Here is a 22,761-nt window from a genome sequence, read left to right on the forward strand (position 1 = left end):
ACAGCCAAGGCAAAGGCATCGAGTCAGGAGATAGAGCATTGTGTGTGAAGAACATCACAGAGGCTGCTGTAGCTGCATTACAGGGTGGGCTTGTGTGTGGGAGGATGTAAAATGGACAAAGATCAGAAAGGTAGAAAGGGGCCATGTTTTAAAGGGCATAGCTCCACACATATTACCAACTACCTCTTGGACATCTACCTCAAACTGAATGTCCCATAGGCATCTCAAACTTAACATGTCTCAAAACAACTCATTATTTTTACTTCTTTTTGATTTCCTTAATAGTGTCTAGAGCTCTAGCATTCTCCCAGTCACTGAAGCTCCTAACCTTGGTGTCTTCCTGGACTTCTCTCTTGCACTCGCTCTATATATCCAATATGTTGGTGAGCCTTGTTATTTCTACCTTCTTTACAACATCTCTCAGTCAGTCGATAGACACTTATTAAGTGCCTACTATATATGCCAGACACTGTCATAAGTGCTGGGGATACACTAATGGAGGAGAAAACAAGCAAACAAATATGTACAAACAAGCTACATACAGGATAAATAGGAAATAATTAAGAGAGGAAAGGGACTAGAATTAAGAGGAGCTGAAGAAGACCTCCTGTAGAAGGTAGAATTTCACTTGGAACTTGAAGTAAGCCAGGTAAGTCAAGAGGCAGAGATTCAGAAAAGGGAAACAGCCAGAAAACATGTCCAGGACCAAGAGATGGAGTATCTTATTCATGGAACAACAAGGAGACCAGTGTCATTGGATTGAAAAGTACATGGCAGGGAGTAAAGTGTAAGAACACTGAAAAGGTGGGGGTGGGGTCAATATATGAAGGACTTCAAACATCGAAAAGAGGATTTTGTATTTGATCCTAGAGATGATAGGGAGACAATGGAGTTTATTGAGTAGAGTGGATGACATGGTCAGTCCTCCACTTTAGGAAAATCATTTTGGCAGTTGAATGTAGGATGAACAAGAGTGGGGAGAGACTTGAGGCAGCTAGATTGAAGATAAGTTATAAAGAGGAGATGACAGAGGGGAGAAGCTGTTAGAGGAGTTATTATGTGTGTGTGTGTGTGTGTGTACACATACACATATATATAAATAAATATACACACATATACATATATTATATACATATGTGTGTATGCACGGTTTCTTTATTCACATAGCTACCACACTGATGCAGACTGTCATCATCTCATGCCTGGATAGCTGCAATAGACATATGATTGCTCTCCCTGCTTAAAGATTCTCCCCACTGCAATCCATCTGTCACTCAGCTAGTAAAATGATCAAAAATATAGGTTTGACTACGTCATACCTCCCTCGTGTCCCTCCCCACCCCACTACATACACACACTCAAAAAACTCCAATGGCTCCCTATTACCTCCAGGATCAAATATAAAAGCCTCTGTTTGGCTTTTAAAGCCCTTTACAACCTTTAAAGACCTTGAACCTTTCCAGTCTTCTTATATTTCCCCTTTCCCGGCTCAGTGATCTGGTGACACTGGTCTTGCTGATCCTTGGAAACAAACCTCCATTTCCTGACTCTGTGCTTTATCACTTTGATGTCCCCCATGCCTAGAATGCTGCCCCTCCTCAACTTTATCTCTAGGCTTTCTTCAAGTCTTAACCTAAATTCAGCCCTCCATTAGAGGCTTTCCCCTTTCCTCATCACTGCCAGTGCCTTCTCTTTGCCATGACTTCCTGATTACACTGTATTTCTCTTGTAAAGTTGTTTACATGTTTTCTCCCCCATTAGAAGATGAGCCTAGTACATAGGAAGCACTTAATAAGTGCTTGTTGACTGATAAAAGTCAGAGGATTTTATATTTCATTTTATATTCAACTCCTACCTGACACGTGAGTCTCTTCTATAGTACTGTTGACAAATCATCACCCAACAAGTTCATGAAGTCTTCTAGTGATAGTAAACTCTCTACTTAATGAAGCAGCCCATTCTGTTTTGAGACAATACTAATCAATGAAGTTCTTCATGCTCAGATTATAGAATTGCAAACTCCTAGCCTGTTTTGGATATCTTTTTTATCTGCAGTTCTGAAGGGAGTCTCTAAAACTGATATTGGTGGACTCAGGCTAGAACAGAAGGACCCTTGTTTTACAGAGAAAGCCCTGGCTCCCCTACTTCCATTGGAAAATCTAATCAGTGCTCCTTTTTCCAAGGCAGCTGTGTTTTTCAGGACATGAAATATGTTACCTAGAGGGTGAAGCAGACCAAAATACTGTTGAGCCCTTCTACCTAATTCAGTGTCTGAATTGTAACATTGAAGCATTTGGCCTTGAGTTTCCCCTGGTTTCCCATAAAAAAGGTATAAATGCTTCAATCCTGTAAGCCTCAAACATGAAGCTTATAGAACCTGTTTAAAGAGCTATTCATTCCATTATGACCGCCAAGTATGGAAGGAACTCATTCTCTGATATAACCATTCTATGTGTACTAAAAATTTCTCTGATATAATACTGTATTTATAAAAACCAATGGGTTTCTAGGATGTTTCATGATGGCTTAATATTTGAAAAGCAAATTCGCTTCTCAGGTGAAGCACTTTGGATTTAGAGCCAGGAGACTTGGAACTCAAGGCCCACCTTTGCTACCTAGTATCTTAAACTTCAAAAAGACTTTTCTGATTAGGACATGATGGCTATTGCCAAATGCCTGAAGGACTATAGTGTGGAAGAAGATTAGACTTGTTCAGCTTAGCTTCCTAGAGCAGAATTAGGACCAAAGGATTTAAAAAAAAAACTATAGGGAGAATGATTTGGGCCCATAAGAGGAATCAGAGCTGTCCAAATATTAAATAAATTACATAAGTTGCCTTGAAGTAGATACTAAGCTCCCTGTTGCTAAAAGATCTTTAAGACAAGGCTAGATGGTCACCTGCTGGGACATTATATAAAAGATCCATGCTACAGAGATAGGTAAGAGTGAAATTTTATCTGATGTCTGAAGGGAGATTCAAGAAGTAGCATATGCCAGGCCAGTCAAACTACCACTATCATCTTGACCAAACTCCACTGATGGAGGCAGCCCAGGATATTGAACCCAAAAAAGTCTTGGGAATAGGCTTCCAACATAGTGCTTGGAGCCACTATACTGTGAGGCAAATTCTGTGGAGCTGTAACCTGTCAACTTCTCCTGAAGGTGCTAAAGCCACAGCCACTGAAGATCCAGAAAAGAAGATTCTTACCACCAAAGTCTTTGGCACTATCAAAAGGTTAGACAAAAGAAATGGGTATTTTATCAGTGGAAAAAACATTAAAGAGGTATTACCATCTATTTTACCCTAAGGACCATGGGACCTTTCCATCTGATGCAGCAGAAACCTTTCATATACATTATCTCTATTAGAATGTGAGCTCTTTGAGAGTAAGGATTGTCATGTATCCCCAGTACTATTTGTATCCCCAGTACTTAGCACAGTGCTTTGCACAGAGTAAATGTTCAATAAATGCTTCATTCATTCATTCTTTCATTCATGTTCCTTCCAACTCAACAATCTATGATTAAGACCCTTAAGCTTTCTGAGACTAGTTCCTAATCAGCAAAATGGAGTTAATACCATCTTCTCTTCCTGCCTCACAGGCCTATTGTGTAGCTGAAGTGATCTAGTAGACAGGATGGTGGGTATGATCTATACTTTATCCTGTCCTCACAAGGTTTTGATTTCTTTCAAAAGGTCTCTACATATTGAAAATTTCATTCAACATAGCTTGAAGATATTGTAATAAGCATTTGTTTATGGTAATATCCATTCTAAAACGTTATTCTTAAATTCTTATGGATTAGGACTACAGACAGCTTATGGTGAAACATGCTACCTACCTCCTGAAGGAGGGGGTGATAGACGCAAGGTACAGAATATGAGACATAAATTTCTGACATGGCAAATGTGTTTGTTTTACTTGACTATGTTTTTAATACACTCACACACACAAATTCAAAGGGATTCACATTATGTTCAGATAATCGTGGGCAACAGTTTTATCTGGGATGATGTTCCTGTTCCAATTTGTTGAATTCTTAAGTTGTATTTGTAGTGTGGGGGTTTGTCATCTGTTAAGTTTGTGAATGATAGGAGGCTAACAGTAGCTAAATTGCCATAGCACTTTAACATTTGCAAAACACTTCACATACATTATCTCATTTGATTCCTACAATAATCCTGTGAGATGGGTTGTAATTTGATCCCCACTTTACAGATGAGGAAAACAAGGCTAAGACAGTTTGTTATTTGCCCATGATCACATACCTAATAAGTTTTTTAGGTAAGATTTGAACCCAGGTCTTACTGACTCTACATTTGGTCCTCTATCTACTATATGCCTACTCTTTAGGAAGATATGAAAAAATGCCCACAACAAGAACACATGGATTTACAACATGAAAAAAAGAATACTCAGCAGGGTTGACCTAGAAGATACAAATATCTCAATGGCTAATATTATCGCAAAACCACAGCTAGTTATGCACGATTTTTCAGAGTATGACACTGTAAAATTAGCAGTAAGTAAACTGAGGGCATTGGTTTTAACAAACAACATTCAAAACCCTCATATTAGATGAGGCATCTTATTTCTCTTTCAAAAATGTATTTTATTGATGCCTTTTAGCTAAACTGCAATTATTTTACACACCCCCTGTAAGTAAATCCTCCCTTATAATAAAGAAAAATATTTAAGCAAAATTATCTGACACAGTGACATAATCTGATAATGTATACAATATTCTAAGAAAGTTCTTCACCTCTCCCTGCCGTGATGGAGGAAGCATATCATTCAAGATGTTCACTGTTTTTCCCCATTACTCACGCTTCACTTTCTTTTTTTAGCAATCTTTTCATTTACATTGTTATAGTCATTGTATATATCATTTTCTTGGTAGCTGTTTATTTTTCGCTCTACTGCAGTTCAGATAAGTCTTTCCACATTTTCTGAGTTCCTAATATTTTCATTTCTTCCTGTAAATTAATATTCTCTTTCATACCCATACTATATATTTTTCAGCTATGCCCCAATAAATGGGCACCCACTTTATTTCCAGTTCTTTGCTATCAAGAAGAATGCTTCTGTGAAAATTTTGATATACATTGCAACTATTTTTGTCTTTGACTTTCCTAGAATAAATGCCCAGTTGTTGGATTGCTAGGTCAAAAGAGAGGTGCAATTTAACTATTATTCTTTCATAATTAGAAACTGATATCTACAATGGTGGGACTACTTCACGGTCCACCAACAATGGATGGGTGTGTCTGTTTTTCCTATAGCTTTTTCAACATTTACTGTTTCCATCTGTGACAAGTGACATGATATATGGTGAAACTTCAGGACTGTTTTAGTTTGTTTTCCTATTCTTGTTATCTTTGTCTATCTTTGGTTTTGTTATCTTTGTCTATATTATTATGATGATTGTTTTTCTAATGTTAAACCATCCGTACATCTGTGAAATGAATCCAACTTGATCATTATTTTCCAAAAGTATTTTATGGAAATACTGCTGTAGTTATGCTGATAGGATTTTATTTTTCAACTTTTGTTTCAATATGCAATATAGTTACTATGTAATTCTCTTTCTGTGGTTTGCACTGTATTTTTCTAATTAGTACATCCAGACCTAATATCCACTACTTCTTAATTTTAAATAAATGCCTTTCATTATGAAAGAATGACCTTTTTACACCTGCACTTTAAGAAGTTTTTTTTTTTAACTACAAGTATATGCTGCATTTTGTCAGAGCCTTTTCCTGCATTTATTGAATTAACTATTTGGTTTTGTTATCTTTGTCTATATTATTATGATGATTTGGAGTACATTTTCATGTTGTCATTTATAGTTTGAAAGTCTTTTTTTTTTTTTAACTGTTTGTTCACATCCTCTGACCACTTATCTAATGGAGAATGGCTCTTGGTGCTACAGTTTACATAATTTCCCTAAGTATTTTAGAAGTCAAACTTTTATTGGTGATATTCAACACAAATATTTCCATGCTTTGCCATTTAATTTAGCTTTTAATTTTAATTGACTTTTAATTTAGTCCTCATTGATATTATTCGTGCAAAATTTTTTAAAAAGATTTTATGCAGTAAAACATTTTATTTTATCTTTTATGATCTGATTTATCCTCTGTTGGTTAAGAATTCTCTCCCTATATGAAAGTCAAAGTTGTGAAAGATATGTGATGTTAATCTCTTCTTTTTTTTATAGTACATAATTTTTTTAGTTCACATATCCATTTTGAGCTTATTTTGGTATAGAGAGTAACCATTCATAATGCTATGCCCCCTTTCCCTTGAGATTCTAGACCTTTGGTGTTTTTTTTTTCCAAAATGAATTTTATTTTGTCCACTTCTAAGCAGTAAATAAAATCTGATGGTATAGCTCTAAATCTACAGATACATTTGAGGATGATAGGATCATAGACATAAGAGTTGGAAGGAATCTTATAGAACATCTAATCTAAACTTCCCGATTTTACCAATAAGGAAAATGGAGGCCCAGAGAGGTTAAATGATTTGCCCAAGGTGGCAGATGGGATTTAAATCCTACTTCTCTGGCTCCAAATTCAATACTTTTCCCACCATACCAAGCTGCTTCTAGTTGGTATTGTTATTATTATCATATTGGTGTGAACCGACCATGAAAGGTAAATTGCTCTCAAATTACTTGTCTCCTTTTATTTCTGTAAAGAGTATTTTGTAGTTTATTATAATTACATATTATAGTATAGTTTACATATATAAACTTGTATGTTTTGGTAGGTTAACTCACATAGTGTTTATACATTTTGTAGCTACTTTTAACGGATTTTTTGGTAGTGTTCCTGGTTTTTATTAGTACTGTATAGAAAGGTTAATGATTTTTGTGGATTTATTTTGTATTCAGTAATGCTAAAGCTATTAATTTTCTTAATTTTATTACTTATTCTCTGAGGTTTTCCAAGTATGCCATCATGTCATCTGTGAACAGGGTTAATTTTTTCTTATTGTTGCCTGTGTTTATACTTTTAATTTTGTTCTTGTTTTATTGCTATAGTTAGCTTTCTAGAATTATGTCTAATCACAGGGGTGGGAGGGGTTATCTCTTGTTTTATCCATTTGTATGTGGGAAAGTTTTAGTGTTTTCCCACCACCAACAATGCTACTTCTTAATTTTAAATAAATGCCTTTCATTATGAAAGAATGACCTTTTTACACCTGCACTTTAAGAAGTTTTTTTTTTTAACTACAAGTATATGCTGCATTTTGTCAGAGCCTTTTCCTGCATTTATTGAATTAACTATTTGGTTTTGTTATCTTTGTCTATATTATTATGATGATTGTTTTTCTAATGTTAAACCATCCGTACATCTGTGAAATGAATCCAACTTGATCATTATTTTCCAAAAGTATTTTATGGAAATACTGCTGTAGTTATGCTGATAGGATTTTATTTTTCAACTTTTGTTTCAATATGCAATATAGTTACTATGTAATTCTCTTTCTGTGGTTTGCACTGTATTTTTCTAATTAGTACATCCAGACCTAATTGTCTCATAAAACAAGCTTGGTAGAGTGCTCCTTGTCTCTATTATTAAGAATAATTTTGTAGCATAGGTATTAATTACTCTTTCTATGTTTGACAGAATTCACCTGTAAATCCATTTGGCTGAGGCTTTTTCCTCCCTTCAACAATTCATCTATCGCTTTCTTTCTTTCTTTTTGAGATTGAGTTAACATCTCTGTTTTTTGTTACTATGGATATTTTATATTTTTCTAGAAACTATCAGTTTCAAGTTTTGTTTTATAAATTGCACATAATAATATTTGGTAATTCTATTTCTTTTGTTATGAATTTCCATTGTTCCTTTTATATTTTGGTGATTTGATTTTTCACTCTTTTTTAAAAAATCAATTCAAAAATCAAGATTGTTAAAAGTTTATTTTGTTTATTTTTATACTAATATAGCTCTTACCAACTTATCAGTTTATCAATTTTCTAGGCCTTTTTTCTTTTTAAAATTTAAAATTTTTTAAATTTAATTTAAAATTTTCTTTTGTATTTGTTTAAGGCTAAGTGATTTTTTTTTCTAGTACTAGTCTAAATTGCAGGCTCAGTGAATTTATCCTTTTTTTCTATTTGGTCAATATAAATTCTCAGAGATTAACCATTTCATCTGAGGATTGCGTTAGTTACATCCTCTATGTTCTGATATGTTGTCTCATTGATATTATCTTTAACATAATTATTTATTCTTTAATTCATTTATTATTCTGGATATTATTAGTTGGCCTCTGGTTTAGATTGACATGTTTTGCTCATATTTACTTTCTTTATTAATAATATCATTGCATTACGGTCTATAAACAATGCATTTATTATATCTTTCCTTTATATTTGTTTATGTTCCTTTATGATTTTGGGGGGTAGAGGTACTGGGAAAGTACCAAAAGCTATGGGCTCATAAATTGAGTTTCAGTGACTTTCTATAACAATTACCTTGGGGTGGGTTCTTTTACTCTTCCTCTTCTTATAACTGCTCTGATTTGTATATTTTGGGGCTCTTAATTTGTTAACTAATTAGTTTATTTCTTAATTAGTCTATGTGGAAGAGGAAGAGCTACCCTAGGAAATCTCTTACTCCATCTTCTCAGGATCCCCACACAGTTTTCTTTCAATGAACATTTATGTGATTTGGTAAAATTTTTTGAGCAGATACCTTTCATGGCAAGTTTTACAGAAACATGATATAGTGGAAAAGTCTTTCAATGAAGAGAATCAGGAAACTTGGATTCTAGCCCTAGTTTTGTCTCTAATTCATTGCATGACCTTAGACTAGGTTCTCTGGGCTTCAGTTTCATCATCTAAAATGAGGCAGTTAAACAGTTTTTAAAGTCTCTGCCACCTTTGACATTGTGCTCTAAGATTCCTTCCAACTCTCACATTCTAAGAGTCCATATGTTGCTAGATGTAAATGCCTGGATCTAAAAATGTGTCAAGGAGAATTCTTAACTAAGGGAACTAAACAAAATTTGGATGTAGGTTTCAGGCTACATAATAACACTGATCTAGATACTTAGTAATAAATAATAAATACATAGATATATAGATAACTTTACAGCTCATTGTCATTTTATATCATTTGATAAAATATCCCTTTGAAGTAGGCAAGGCACATAGACACAAGTCTGTATTAGACAAATAAAGACATTGAGTCACAAAGAGATTTGCCCAAGGTCACAAAATTAATGGGAAGTAGGAGTGAAACTCAGATTTAGGTCAACTTCCAGTCTTGTGTATTGTCTCTTATACCACACTGCCTCTCATTGTGGAAACAGAAATTATACAGAAAAAAACCCAAAATAAAACATTATACAGAAAAAAAAGCAGAGGCTTAACACAGCAATGGAGACTACTCCACAGCTCTTTTACATCAAGGAAAAAGCACTAACTTTCTGCACTTCTAGGCTCAAGAGAGCTGCCATATTCACTTTCCTCTTATACCCCCAAGATTATCTGGTAGAAGATGGGGTGAGTGCACTTCATTTCTGACATTCCAAATATCTCCTCCTTAGCTGTTCTAGCCAGCCTTACCACCCTGGGGAAACTTCTGTCCTAGGACTATCTCTTGGGTTCTACCCAGATCATTATTTTAGGAAACTTTCCAGTCATCTCCTCCATAGACTCACCAATTGCCTTCATCTCTTTTCTTACTGTGGCATTATTTATAGATGGTGTATCAATTTACTTCTCTAAGGCTTTCCTCATCATCTTTGTAACTATATAGACCAAATAGCCCCTTCCCTGGTGACCCTTGATGTGTTGCCTCTCCCACTAGAACCTAAGTTCCTTGAGATTGTCTTTGTTTTCTAAACTTGTATCCCTAGTACTCAGTACTATCCTTGGCAAATAGCACTTAAATGCTTTTTCATTGATTCATTCAATGAAGCTGGATGAATCAATCTTGTGATACTGAATATTACATTTTACTAATTTGGCTATTTAGGGAAAGGATGATAGATAAAAGTACTAGTTTTAAAAAACCAATCTCTTAGAATAGTCAAGAAGTCTTTGCTAGAATTTTCTAGTAACAAAATTTTAACTTCCAAAAATTGCCTTTAAATATTCTTCACTATACCAGGAATAGTTAAATAACCTTAACTACAGAATAAGAGTCTGCAATATAAAACAGTATAGAAAATTTGTTTACAGTACTACAAAAAAATAAGAGTGATGCTTGCAATCACAATGATAGCATGTCAGACCAATGTTCACTAAGATCAATGTCAGATCTGAAGAGTTTTCCTCTCCCTCTATTTAGATGGCTGTAGCAGATGTCTAGTTAATAATTGGTAGACTGAATGGAAAGGTTATGCACTATAAAGGAGAAGGTGCCTTAAGACAGAATGTATTAAAAGAATATACAGGCTTTCTGGACCTTTAGCCATGCATAATTTGAGCTTAATCATAAAACCTATTGTTTTTTCTAACAAAACCCAATTAGGTTCTTTATTTCCTTTAATTGGAGTCTTAAGCTACAAGTTTAGTCCAGTTTTGCCTTGAACTCACAGGATGAACTGAAGTTGGAAGGGACCTTAGAACACAGCATTTTAAAGCTTAGAAGGAACTCTAATTTTACATAGGTGACAGAAAAGGAAAGGTGAATCAATTTATTTGCCTCAAGTTGTAGCTGGGACCAGAACTCTAATCTCTCAGCTTCCAGTCCAATATCCTTTATACTATGCCTGGCTTAGGATAGTGCTTGGCACAATGTGTTGGAAATATTTTATTTGACCCAAATGAAATAAAGGAGGAGATTATTTTGTCAATAGTTTTCAGTGGTTATCTTTTAAAAAACTAAACCTACATGTTGAAATATCAGTATGTTATCTTAAATGAAAATTGGGTATATTGTAGATCTGTAAAGAACTTTCTTTTTAAAAAGAATGATAAGACAGTAACCAGTATGCCTTTGTATTATTTTCCTAGAATAGACAGAGTGGGATTTTTTAGGATTGGTAAATAACATCCTATAGAAAGTTTACTTAAATGGAAGTATTTGTTTTTAGTTATCAAGTAATTTTCAATGAATGTTGGAGTTGAAATGGACCTGAGATATGATCTAATCAAAGTCTTTTCCTGATTACATGAAACAATTCTATGACATTTCTGAAAAATTCATTTGGCCTCTGCTTGGATACTTCAAGTAATAAGGAATTTATTATTTCATTAAGCAGCTCATTTCACTTTTGGACAGCTCTAATTGTTATGAAATGTATCCTTATATTAAGCAGAAATCTGCTTCCTTTTAATTTCCTCCCATAGAACCCAGGGTCGCCTTTTGAAGGCACAAAGAACATGTCTGATGCCTCTTCTACACGGTAGCCTTTCAGATATTTGAAGTCCCAGTTTCTTCAATCCATCCTTATGGCATTATTTCAAGTCAGCCCTTCTCTAGATTTTAATAACATCTTCAAGGATTACTAAATAAAAATTTATAAAATAGTTGTTATTCCACAGTAGTGAGTAAAATGTGATTAAGAATCCTAGATAAAAATCATTCCTGGATTTCACAGCAAGATGCAATGTAAAACTGGTACATGTGCTTGGTAAGTATTTCATCATCATCTCAGCCAGCATGTATTTGAGCATCAGTTTATTTAAGAGTAAAAATTACATATGTCCCAGGATAAATTCACATAATTAAAAGTTTAGCAAAAGATGAATAGTGAGAACTCAAGAGGGGCAAATGATGGCTAATTTTTAGGGTTAATATTAGAGAAGAAGAAAAGTGAGGGGGAGGCAGTAGCCTGAAAATGTACTGAGTAGTACAGGGTTTGTAGGTCTCAATGAGAGCAAAGAATAGATTTACTAAGGGTGAAGCATAGGGAGAAATTGCTCTCCAGAATGGTTGAATCAGTATACAACTTCACCAACAGTGTATTAATGTTTCAATTTTCCCTCATGCCATTTCCTTTTCCAGCTCATTTTACAGATGAGGAAACTGAGGCGAACAGGGCTACGTGACTTGCCCAGGGTCACACAGCTGTTAAGTGTCTGAGGCTGAAATGGAGCCTAGGAAGATTTCTGACTTCAGGTCCAGCCCTCTATCCATTACGCTACCTAGTTGACTCTTTTAGGAATATAGCTTAGGATAAACTATGCTTCAGACTTTATGGGAAATCCAGTTTACCATTTAAATCAGGAAAAGGCTAAACCATCAAAGAACAAGTTTCCTGAAACTCCAATAGTGTGTTAACTACAAATAACAAGATCCTTACAAACAGCTTGAGCTTTCAAGACAGCAGATTTCTTTTCAGTGATTTCTTTAAGGGAAATTCAGAGAAGTCATCACAAAGCTACATGCATGACAAAGGAACTTTTGAAGTTAGGAACCAGGGGCTTAGTTGTCTATCCCAGAGGAGCTAGTTTTTTAGACCATGATAAAGAAGAACAGCAGCAAATAGAAGACTGAGAAAAGAAAACAACATACAGTAGTTCGGTGCCTGTTGTATTACACCCATGGCATCCATTTTTGTCAGTTTGTCTTGTGATTGCATGGTGTAGTAGAAAGAGCCAATAGACGATGAGATGGAAGACCTGTGCTTCAGTCTGCCACTTGCTAGGTGACAGGGGACTCATACTCTCTGAGCTTCATATTTATGATCTATAAAATAGGGCTAGTAATAGTTATTTCATAATGCTATTATGAAGATCAAATGAGATTTGTACATGTAAAGTGCTTTGTAAACTGCAATATGCTATACATACATATATGTATGTAGATAGATAAAAATAGATATTTTAAGTTATTTTAGACAAGGACCACCTTAGAATCTCAGAGCTGGAATAGATCTTGGAGGCCACATCTCATTCAAGCCATACTTAAGCAGGATTCCTCTCTACAACTTTTCCAACAAGGAGTCATCCAGACTCCTGTTTTTCATTTTTTGAAAGCTATTAGGAAGTTTTTCCTCATATGCAGCCAAAATTTGCCTTTTTAAAACTTCTACCCTTTGCTCCTACTTCTGTCTTCCAGAGCTAAGCAGGACAAAAATTCTCTCTCTTCCATATGTCAGCCTTTCACATAACTGAAGAAAAGAACATATCCTCCTCTTGCCTCCTTCGTCGTCTGTTTTCCAACACAAATAATCCAGTGTTTGTTGTATAGCATGATTTCTAGGCTAAAATGGGCAATCCAATAGAATGCAAACTCTTTGAAAGCAATGTCCCACATAGCACCAAGTGTGTTATATGTTAAACATGCAGAGATCCCTAGCACAGCAAGCCTAATGAAGCAATTCCTTTCCTGCTCTCCCACACTCTGATTTCTTGAACCAGAGCCCATACAAAAGAAGTAGTCATTGCAATGCTGCTCCATAGGGTTTGGCTACCTTTTGGATGACAACTAGCTTAAACTCTAGCCACTGACCTCTGCATTTTAAGGCAAACAAGTTGAAAAATGATGGACAGACCCTATATTCCACATACAAAGGCTACACTATTGCCTTAGTAGGAAAGTTAGTTAGAGAAGTGGTAATGGATTTGTCTTCATTTTTTCTTTCAAGTCATAGACTTATGGACTATCAGAGCTAAAAGCGAATTCTGGGATCATTTAGTCCATCTCCTTCATTTTAACAGACAAGAAGACTGAGGCTCAGAAAGATGAAATGACACTTGTCAGAGGTTACATAGCCAGTTATTGATAAAGCTGAGACTAGAACTCAGGTCACCTGACCTCTAGGGCAAGATTATTTTCACTATACCATGCATTTGGAAAGTGGTTAGCTAGGGTTAGAGGTATAGTCTCTGGTTGGGGAAACAAAGGAAATAAAGGTCAAATCTACCAATAAGACCACATTTACATAACATTTTAATAAAGTCTTTCCCTCAGAACAACTCTGTAGACAAACCAGTGTAAGTACTATTATTGCCATCTTAAAGATGAGGAAACTGGCTCAGAGAGATTAAGTGACTTGCCCAGGTCTTTTTCTGCCTTCAAGCAGAATGTTCCTTCCATTAAACCATACTGCCTTCCAAAATCTGTGTCCTGAATTGATTCACATAGTATTTTAACTAAGAAGTGCACTGGAATTATTTTCTGGGTTTTCTGTAAATGGAAATCAAAGGAGCCAGGTTCTTATACCAGTTCTGCTACTTATTTACTATTTGTCCATGGGCAAAACACTTAACTTTTCTGAAGTTTAATTTCTTAATTCATAAAATGGAAATAATAATATTTTCATTACCTACCTCATAGGTGTGGTGTGAGAATCAAATGAGATAACAGATGCAAAAGCATTTTAGTTATGTCAGCCATCATTATACATTGTGTAGTTAACAGAGAGAAAAATAGTAACAACAGGGGAAACTTTGACCAAATTAAGTGGATTGCAGATTAAATGGTAGACAATGCTTGGTCTCATGTTAGATGTAAAGCAGACATCCTTCTCCCTGTGAACATTAAGACTCCATGTGGGAAATTAGCTAAGACCCATTCCAAGTGACCTCACTTCTCTGGGAAGTAGAAACTCATTTCCCCAAAAGAGCACCTTCTTCTCGTACTTCATCTGCTTACCTGCTACAAGTTGGGCTGATGGCTCCATGGGAATTGCAGTCACAAGAGAGACAGAGCCCTTGGACATTGGTGCTGGTTGGGTAAAAGCCCTCCTTGCAGGAGTCACAGTGAAGCCCTTTGTAGCCTGGATGACACTCACACTGCCCTGTGGTTTGGTTGCATCGGTTCCCATCCAGGCTTCCAACTATACTGCAATTACACATGTGTTCTGCAATAAAAGAAGAAAAGAGTTTTCATCAACCAAGCATCTAATGCTTTCCATATATATAGGGTCACAAGCTTTTTTTTTTTATATAAGGCTTCATAAGGCTTATAAGAAGAGAGGCAATTAATTTAACCTCTCTTTCTTCTTGAAGAAATGACTTCTCAACATTCATCTTTTGGCCCCTAAGTATGTCTGTACTTTGTGTTTCTTTGGAATGGAAATATCAAAAACAGGGCCTCCATTTCTTTCAGTCATAGGCACTTTCTTGTATGACATGAGTGATGAACACAGGTTTATTCAATAACTTCAATGCACAGTTGCATAAGCATCCGTAGATGGATAATTATAGTAAGCTATAGCAGGATACAGAAGATAACAATATGGTCACATTTACATTGTGTTCTATGGTTTACAGAGTACTTTGCCCACAACTCCTCTGTGATGTAGGTAGTAAAAATAGTCTCATCTTTATTTTACAGATGAGGAAAATGATATTTAGAGAGAAAAACTGAACTTCCCCAATGACTTACCACCTAGTTGGTAAATGATACATCTGGCACTCATACATACTCAGGTCTTCTGACTCCCAGTCCAATGCTGTTTTATGGTATATCACATCAACTCTCACAAAATATTTCCACAGCCAGAGTCAGAAGATGTAGCTATTAAATTTCTAGTAAATGGTTTAACATGTTCTTCCCACAACAAGAAATGCAAAAGATAATTCATTATTTAAGGATTAGTACATCATGGGCTCTTCACTAAAGTCCTCTATTGCCTCATCCTAGAAGGGAAGTGACCCTAGCTTCTTAAAGGCTAGGCCGTTAGAATGTAGGTTCTGGCAGCCCTGACCATACTGGAAAGGCTTCATGAATGAATCATAATGAACTACTACTGTTCTGTCCCTCAAGTACCAGTTTAGCCAAGTTCAAATACATTTTCATTACCAGTTTGGCGACAAGGTGATGAATCTTTTTTTTTGTCCACAGCATTTTTTATAGACATCAATTAAGTATCCAAACAAATAAAATGACAGATCCTTGAAGTATATCACAAGCAATAAATATCTAGTAAGGTATACAGGTTCATCTTGAATAATATTTTAAAATTATCCATACAATTCTGAGACTATGGAATTTCCCATATAAAACAACTACTGGAAAGTAAACCTTTTATTTGGAAGCATCTTAATTCAAACATTTGTAGGGCTAAAAACATTTCCAATTTGAAAATATTCATCCTTTCAGTAGAACACACATGGTAGGGGGAAGGAAGGACAAAGAAGACTGATAGCCAGGATTCTTTGGAGCTGTTTTGCAAATACATCCATCCTTTGTGTGAACAGCCTTCCCAAGAGTCATTAATACCATTCGGCATATGTAAGAATTTCAAAAGGCTTATTGCTAAAATGAAGTGTAGACAGGATCCAGCCAAACAGAAGCAGTGTAAGTTGAAAAATACAGGGAGGTTTAAAGTTCATTGTATACTTAAGGGTTGAAAATTTTGGATTTGAGTCTATGCACTGTCACTGAGTAGTTATGAATAAGTCTTCTAACTTCCATGAACCTTAGTTTCCTCATCTGAAACATAATATTTATGTTACCCACGGCTTTACCCTTCTATGTGATATAAAGTGTAGGTTATCTCAAGCCTGTGTCTAAGCTAGACCACCAACTTCCTTCCACGATGAGGATTATGACTGTGATTACAATATCTATGTGTGACATCTCTTTGACAGGGTTCCCTTTTTCAGGGTTTCATTTCACTCTTTTTGAATATGTGGTTTTCTATTTATTGGCATGAAAATCTGCCAAAGGTAGTTTTGTGGCAAGACTCTCACTCCAAAGAATGAAAACAGCTCTGAGAAGGACATTTCTATTTCTTCTGGAAATTGGCAGAAGTACACCATACATTCAAGCTGCTTTTGCTTGACCAATTTTACCACACATTAAACTAACCAAACTGGACTGGCTATGGGTAAGCCTATCTCAAGTGACAAAGACCAACAGACCCTATAATCAGTGTGGAGTATTTTATTCCATTATTCCACCAATGATGCACTTCCATCCTGGAAACTGAATCATTGTCCCAAGTGGGTAAGATAAGATTAGTGACTGCTCTCCCGCACCCACCCTACCAAAAATAAAATAAAATAAAACTAAGTGAGCCTAGGTGCTATGGAGGAAGGGAAAGCAACAATAAAACAACAACAAAAACCATCCAATCGTCTAACAACATGAACAATAACAGAACACCCAATCACCCAAAGCTAATGGATAAACTTTCAGTGGTAACCAATCATCTAATGATCTGTCTGAACAAACAGGATGGTCTCTTTATTGCCCTCTAAACATGCCAGCAATTTTGTAGATGGGATTATTGGGAAATTGGATTAGGTGTCCTTTAAGGTCCTCTCCAACTAATATTTGATATTTTAAAATTTGGTGCTCTGCGCTCTAATGTCCATTCAAACTCAATCATTCAATGATGCTATATCACTTTGTTCATAGTCACAGACACAGAGTAGAAAGTGGTCAATTATTTTAAGTCATTCATAATTTACAGATGCCAAGATCTGCTTTAACTGCCTAGGGTTTTTCTTTCCACAGATAAACATTTTTCTTCAACTATAATGGGCAACTGTTTTAAAGATGGTAAAATTCAAGACTAAAACCTACTAATATATTTTGCCTTTTAATAGTATATAGAGGTCAGAATAGGCCATCAAGCAACACCTGTTCTTTATAACTTTGACATAGCCTGAAAAATGAGGCTTATAGTGGGGGGAAAATATAAAATAAGAATAATTAGTCATCTTAAGACTTGATAATAAGCTTGGCATATCAAATTTATCTATACTTCTTTCAGTACAAGAATCACCACTTAGAAAACTGTGAGTAAAAAGGAGTAATGATGTCTATTGCTTTACATTCAAAGGATCTTATTGCAACAGGAGCATAACATCATAAATCACTTTCCTCCTTTCCATAGAGGCGAGCATTTGCTCGAGGCCAAGTTGCTTCCAGCAGCTTTCAGCAACTTAAGGAGTTCTAATTTGATGTGTGTGCAGGACAAAAGATCTGTGCTGAGAAGTTACTGTTGATGAGATACAAATAAACTGCTTCACTTACGCTGAGCTGTGCCAGAAAACCCAAATATATTGGGGGCAAGAGAATGGGACTAATTCTGAAATCTAGCTTACCACGAAAAGTCAAGAACTCCAGAGTAACCAATGCAAATGCAATTTCAGTAGAGGATTCAGAAATTGCAGTAACAATATGTACCATACGCTGAGTAATCCAACTCTAGGGATAAATTCATTCTGTTCATTACTATGATGGTTTTGGACAAGTCCTGGGAAACTGAATTAGTTCTATGTTCTACAGAAATTTAAAAGGGGCATCAATTTAAGGGAGAAGTAAAGGAATATCTATGACACCAAGCTCCATATTCATACATATATAACCTGTCCTACAAATTAGGAGACAACATGATGTAAAGAGTACAGATTTAATAATAAGGTTCAAGTCTTGACTATGATGTTTATCAGCTGTCTGATTATGACCTGTGTGATCCTTTACTGTTTTGAAACTATGTTTTCTCATCTGTAAAATAGGTATAACTATAACTGTTCTATCTACCTCACAGTAGGGGTATGAGAAAAGTGAATTCAAAATTTTTAAGCACTGTGAAAATGGGTTATCACAATATGCTAGGGTTTCAGAGAATGTTAAAAAAAAAGTAAGTCAAATGTTGGCATTTGTCTACCTTAAGAAGAAATGAGGTCATGGGCACATATTTAGGAAGGGGAAGTAGACTAACGTGGGAGAAGGAAAAAGATGTGCAAGGGTACTCGAAGGCAAAGATCCCTAGTCTCTGTCTTAAAACGCCCCAAAGCAAATCTAACCACTGCTCAATTCCATTGGCAACCTCAATATGGGATGCACCTTGCTAATTACCTAAGTCAAACGAGTATTAGCTAAATTAATGCAAAGCCCAGTGTGTAGTGTGGCAGAATTGATATTTATTAGATTCCAAATGAAGCCAGATATTGTGGGATTTTAGAAAAGAATGGAACCATCTAATCTTCTCCGCTTAGTTTCTTTGTTAGGAAACCAAGGCCAAGGGGAGATAAATAATTCACTCAAGAGAGGAACACAGGTCTGATTCAGCTTTTTTTCCTTTATAACCATGGCCTTGGTGATCCTTAAGTAACTAATGGAATTTAATTGCTAACCATTAAGCAGGCCGCACCCATATTTTCTCTATGTGCTTTTGAACTTGAGATTCAGAAAACCTAGTGGTATAACAGAAAGAGAACTGGATTAGAAGGCAAGAGACCTGGATTTTAATCCCACTTCTGCAGTTAACCAGTTATGTGACCATTGGCAACTCACTTCACGTGTCCAGTCAAATCAAATCAACAAGCATTTATTAATTGTTTACTATGTGCCAAGCACTGTACTAAGTGCTGGGGATATGATCACAAGTAAAAAGAAAGGCAGTCCCTGCTCACAAGGAGCTCACATCCTAGTGGGGGAAGACAATACATGAAAGGGAGCTAAAAAAGCAGGGGTGGAATTGGGTGGGTAAGGTACACCTATGTAGAGGAATAGTAGCAAAGAATGAAGAATGAAGAATGCCTGGTCTGGGCCCTTCCCCAAAATGGGGGTTACATGAAGATTTCACTAATGGAAGAAGGTGGCTACAAGGGAAGATGCAGCAAAGTATGGAGAATATTTAGCTATAATTTTCCTCATTTGTCACATGAGGGAATTAGATTAGATCATCTCTGCTATCCTTCCTAGCTTTCACATTTCAAGGTTCTAGTCTGCCTCTCACTCTTATCAGATGAGGCTAGTCAGTTATCAAGCATTTATTAAGAGTTTAGTGTGTGCCACAAATTATGCTAAGTGCTGGGATAAAAAGAAAAGCAGGAAAAGTCCCTGATCTCGTGAAGTTAATATTCTAAAGACCGAAACAAACATGAAAATAACTAGATACATACAAGATATAGACAGAAAAGATGGAAGGTAATTTCAGAAGGGAAGACACTAGCAGCTGGGGAAATAAGGAAAGGCCTCCTGTAGAGGGAGGATCTGAGTAGGGTCTTGAAGGAAGGCAGTGAAATGAAGAAGTGGAGGCGAGGAAAGACCATCCTAGACTGGGAACAGCCAGTACAAAGGCATGAAAATGAGAGATGAAGTACCAGGTAACTTGAGTAAGTACAAGTAGGCCAGAATAGCTAGATTATAGCGTACATGGAAGAGATTAAAATGTAAGAGGACTGGAAAGATTTTAAAAGGCCAGTTATTGTATTATTATAGTCAGAGCATTAATATTTGATCCTGGAGATAATAGGGAGCCACTGGAGTTCAGTGAAAAGGGGAGAATAACATGATGAGACTTATACTTCAGAAAAATGACTTTGTTACAGAAGGCCATTTTGTATGTTACTATGTTCTGTACATGATGGAATTAGAGAATTTTTTAAAAAGTCCTCTGATGATCATCTCCATAGATGCAGAAAAAGCTTTTGACAAAATATAATACTCATTCCTATTAAAAACTCTAGAAAGCATAGGAATAAATGGAGCTTTCCTTAAAATAACAGTAGTATTTATCTAAAACCAACAGCAAGTATTATTTGCAATGGGAATAAGCTCAAAGCCTTCCCAATAAGATCAGGGATCTTTGATCAATGAATAAATTATAAAGGAATCAGTGATGCCTATTATCACCATTATTATTTAATATTGTACTAGAAATGTTAGCTAAAGCAATAAAAGAAAAAGAAATTGAATGAATTAGAATAGGTAATGAGGAAACAAAACTTACCAATCTTTGCAGATGATATGATAGTATACTTGGAGAATATCAAAGAATCAACTAAAAAACTAGTTGAAATAATTAACTTTAGCAAAGTTGCAGGATATAAAATAGACCTACATAAATCATCAACATTTCTATATATTACCAACAAAGTCTAGCAGCAAGAGGTAGAAAGAGAAATTCCATTTAAAATAACTGTAGATGATATAAAATACTACCTACTAAGACAAACCCAGGAACTATATGAACACAATTACAAAATACTTTTCACATAAATAAAGTCAGATCTAAACAACTGGAAAAAAATTAGTGGATAGGCCAAGCCCATATAATAAAAATGACGATTCTACCTAAATTAATCTACTTATTCAGTGCCATACCAAATTACCAAAAATTATTGTATAGAGGTAGAAAAGTAATAAAATTCATCTGGAAGAACAAAAGGTCAAGAATATCAAGGGAATTAATGAAAAAAAGTGTGAAGGAAGGTGGCTTTAATTGTACTAGATCTTAAACTATATTACAAAGCAATAATCATCAAAACAATTTGGTACTGGCTAAAAAATAAGAATGGTTGAACAGTGGAATAAATTAGGTACACAATACAAAGTAGTAAATGACCACAGCAATCTTGTGTTTGATAAAAGCAAAGATCTAGACAAGAGCTTACTATTTAACAAAAACTTCTGGGAAAACTGGAAAGCAGTTTGGCAGAAAGAAAGTGCAGACCAATAATACATCATACCATATACCAAGATAAGGTCAAAATGGGTATACAATTTAGGCATAAAGAGTAATGTCATAAGCAAATTAGGGAAGCATGGAACAGTTTACCTGTCAGATCTATCGACAAGGGAAGAATTTATGACCAAACAAGAGATAGAGAGCATGACAAGATATAAAATAGATAATTTTGATTACATTTTTTTTGCATAAACAAAACAATGCAGCCAAGATAATAAGGAAAGCAGAAAACTGGGGGAAATTTTTTACAGCATGTTTATCTGATAAAGGCCTCGTCTCTCAAATATATAGAGAACTGAGTCAAATTTATAATAACATGAGTCATTCTTCAATTGATAGATGGTCAAAGGATATAAACAGGCAGTTTGCAGAAGAAAAAATCAAAGTTATCTATAGTCATATAAAAATCTCCTAAATCACTATTGATTAGAGAAATGTAAATGAAAACAATTCTGAGGTATCATCTCATACCTATGAGATTGGCTAATATGACAGAAAAGGAAAATGACAGATGTTGGAAGGGATGTGGGAAAAGCACTCTTGGTGAAGTTGTAAACTAATCCAACCATTCTGGAGAACACTATGTCCAAAGGGCTATAAAACTGTGCATACCTAGTAATATCACTACTAGGTCTGTATCCCAAAGAGATTAAAAAAAAAAAAAAGGAAAACTCCCTATACATACACAAATATTTAAAGCAGCTCTTTTTGTGGTGGCATAGAATTGGAAATTGAGGGGATGCCTATCAATTGGGGAATGGCTGAACAAGTTGTGATATATGATTGTTGTGAAATACTATTGTGCTATAAGAAACAATAGGCAGGCTGCTTTCAGAAAAACCAGGAAAACCTTACATGAACTGATGCAAAGTGGAGTGAGCAGAACTAGGAGAACATTGTATACAGTAACAACAATATTGTACAATGGTCATCTGTGAATGACTTAACTATTCTCAGCAATACAAAGATCCAAGACAATTCTGAAGGAACTATGATGAAAAACGTTATCCACCTCCAGAGAAAGAACTGATGGAATGTGAATGCAAATCAAAGTATAATGCTTTTTTAACTTTATTTTTCTTGGGTTTTTTTTGGTCTGTGTATTCTTTCACAACATGACTAATATGGAAACATGTTTTGCATGACTGAACATGTATAACCCTTTATCAAATTGCTTGCCTTCCCAATGAGAGTGGAAGAAAATTTGGAACTCAAAATTGTAAAAAAAAAAAAAAAAAAAAAAAAGGTTAAAAATGTTTTTACATGTAATTGAAAAAAACATTAAAAATTTAAGGAAAAAACATTCCTCTGATTATATCAGTTAGTCAGTAAATAAGCATATATTAAGCATTCATCTTGTGACAAGAATTAGCAAGGAAGCCAGTGTCACTGGATCACAGAGTATATA

The 22,761-nt window shown here is 35.3% G+C and overlaps 1 protein-coding gene across 1 annotated transcript in view; it reads right to left on the bottom strand.

Annotated features, from left to right (window-relative positions):
* LOC114047112 (multiple epidermal growth factor-like domains protein 9) overlaps nucleotides 1–22,761 on the bottom strand; it is a 126,132-nt gene that overhangs the window by 31,415 nt on the left and 71,956 nt on the right. Inside the window, exon 2 of the mRNA XM_027867852.1 lies at nucleotides 14,573–14,780. Within this exon, the coding sequence (XP_027723653.1) occupies nucleotides 14,573–14,780 (208 nt within the window). The remainder of the gene's footprint in view (nucleotides 1–14,572; nucleotides 14,781–22,761) is intronic.

The sequence above is a fragment of the Vombatus ursinus genome, unplaced genomic scaffold (assembly GCF_900497805.2).
Source record: "Vombatus ursinus unplaced genomic scaffold, bare-nosed wombat genome assembly UNPS02014786.1, whole genome shotgun sequence".
NCBI classification, from domain to species: Eukaryota; Metazoa; Chordata; class Mammalia; order Diprotodontia; family Vombatidae; genus Vombatus; species Vombatus ursinus.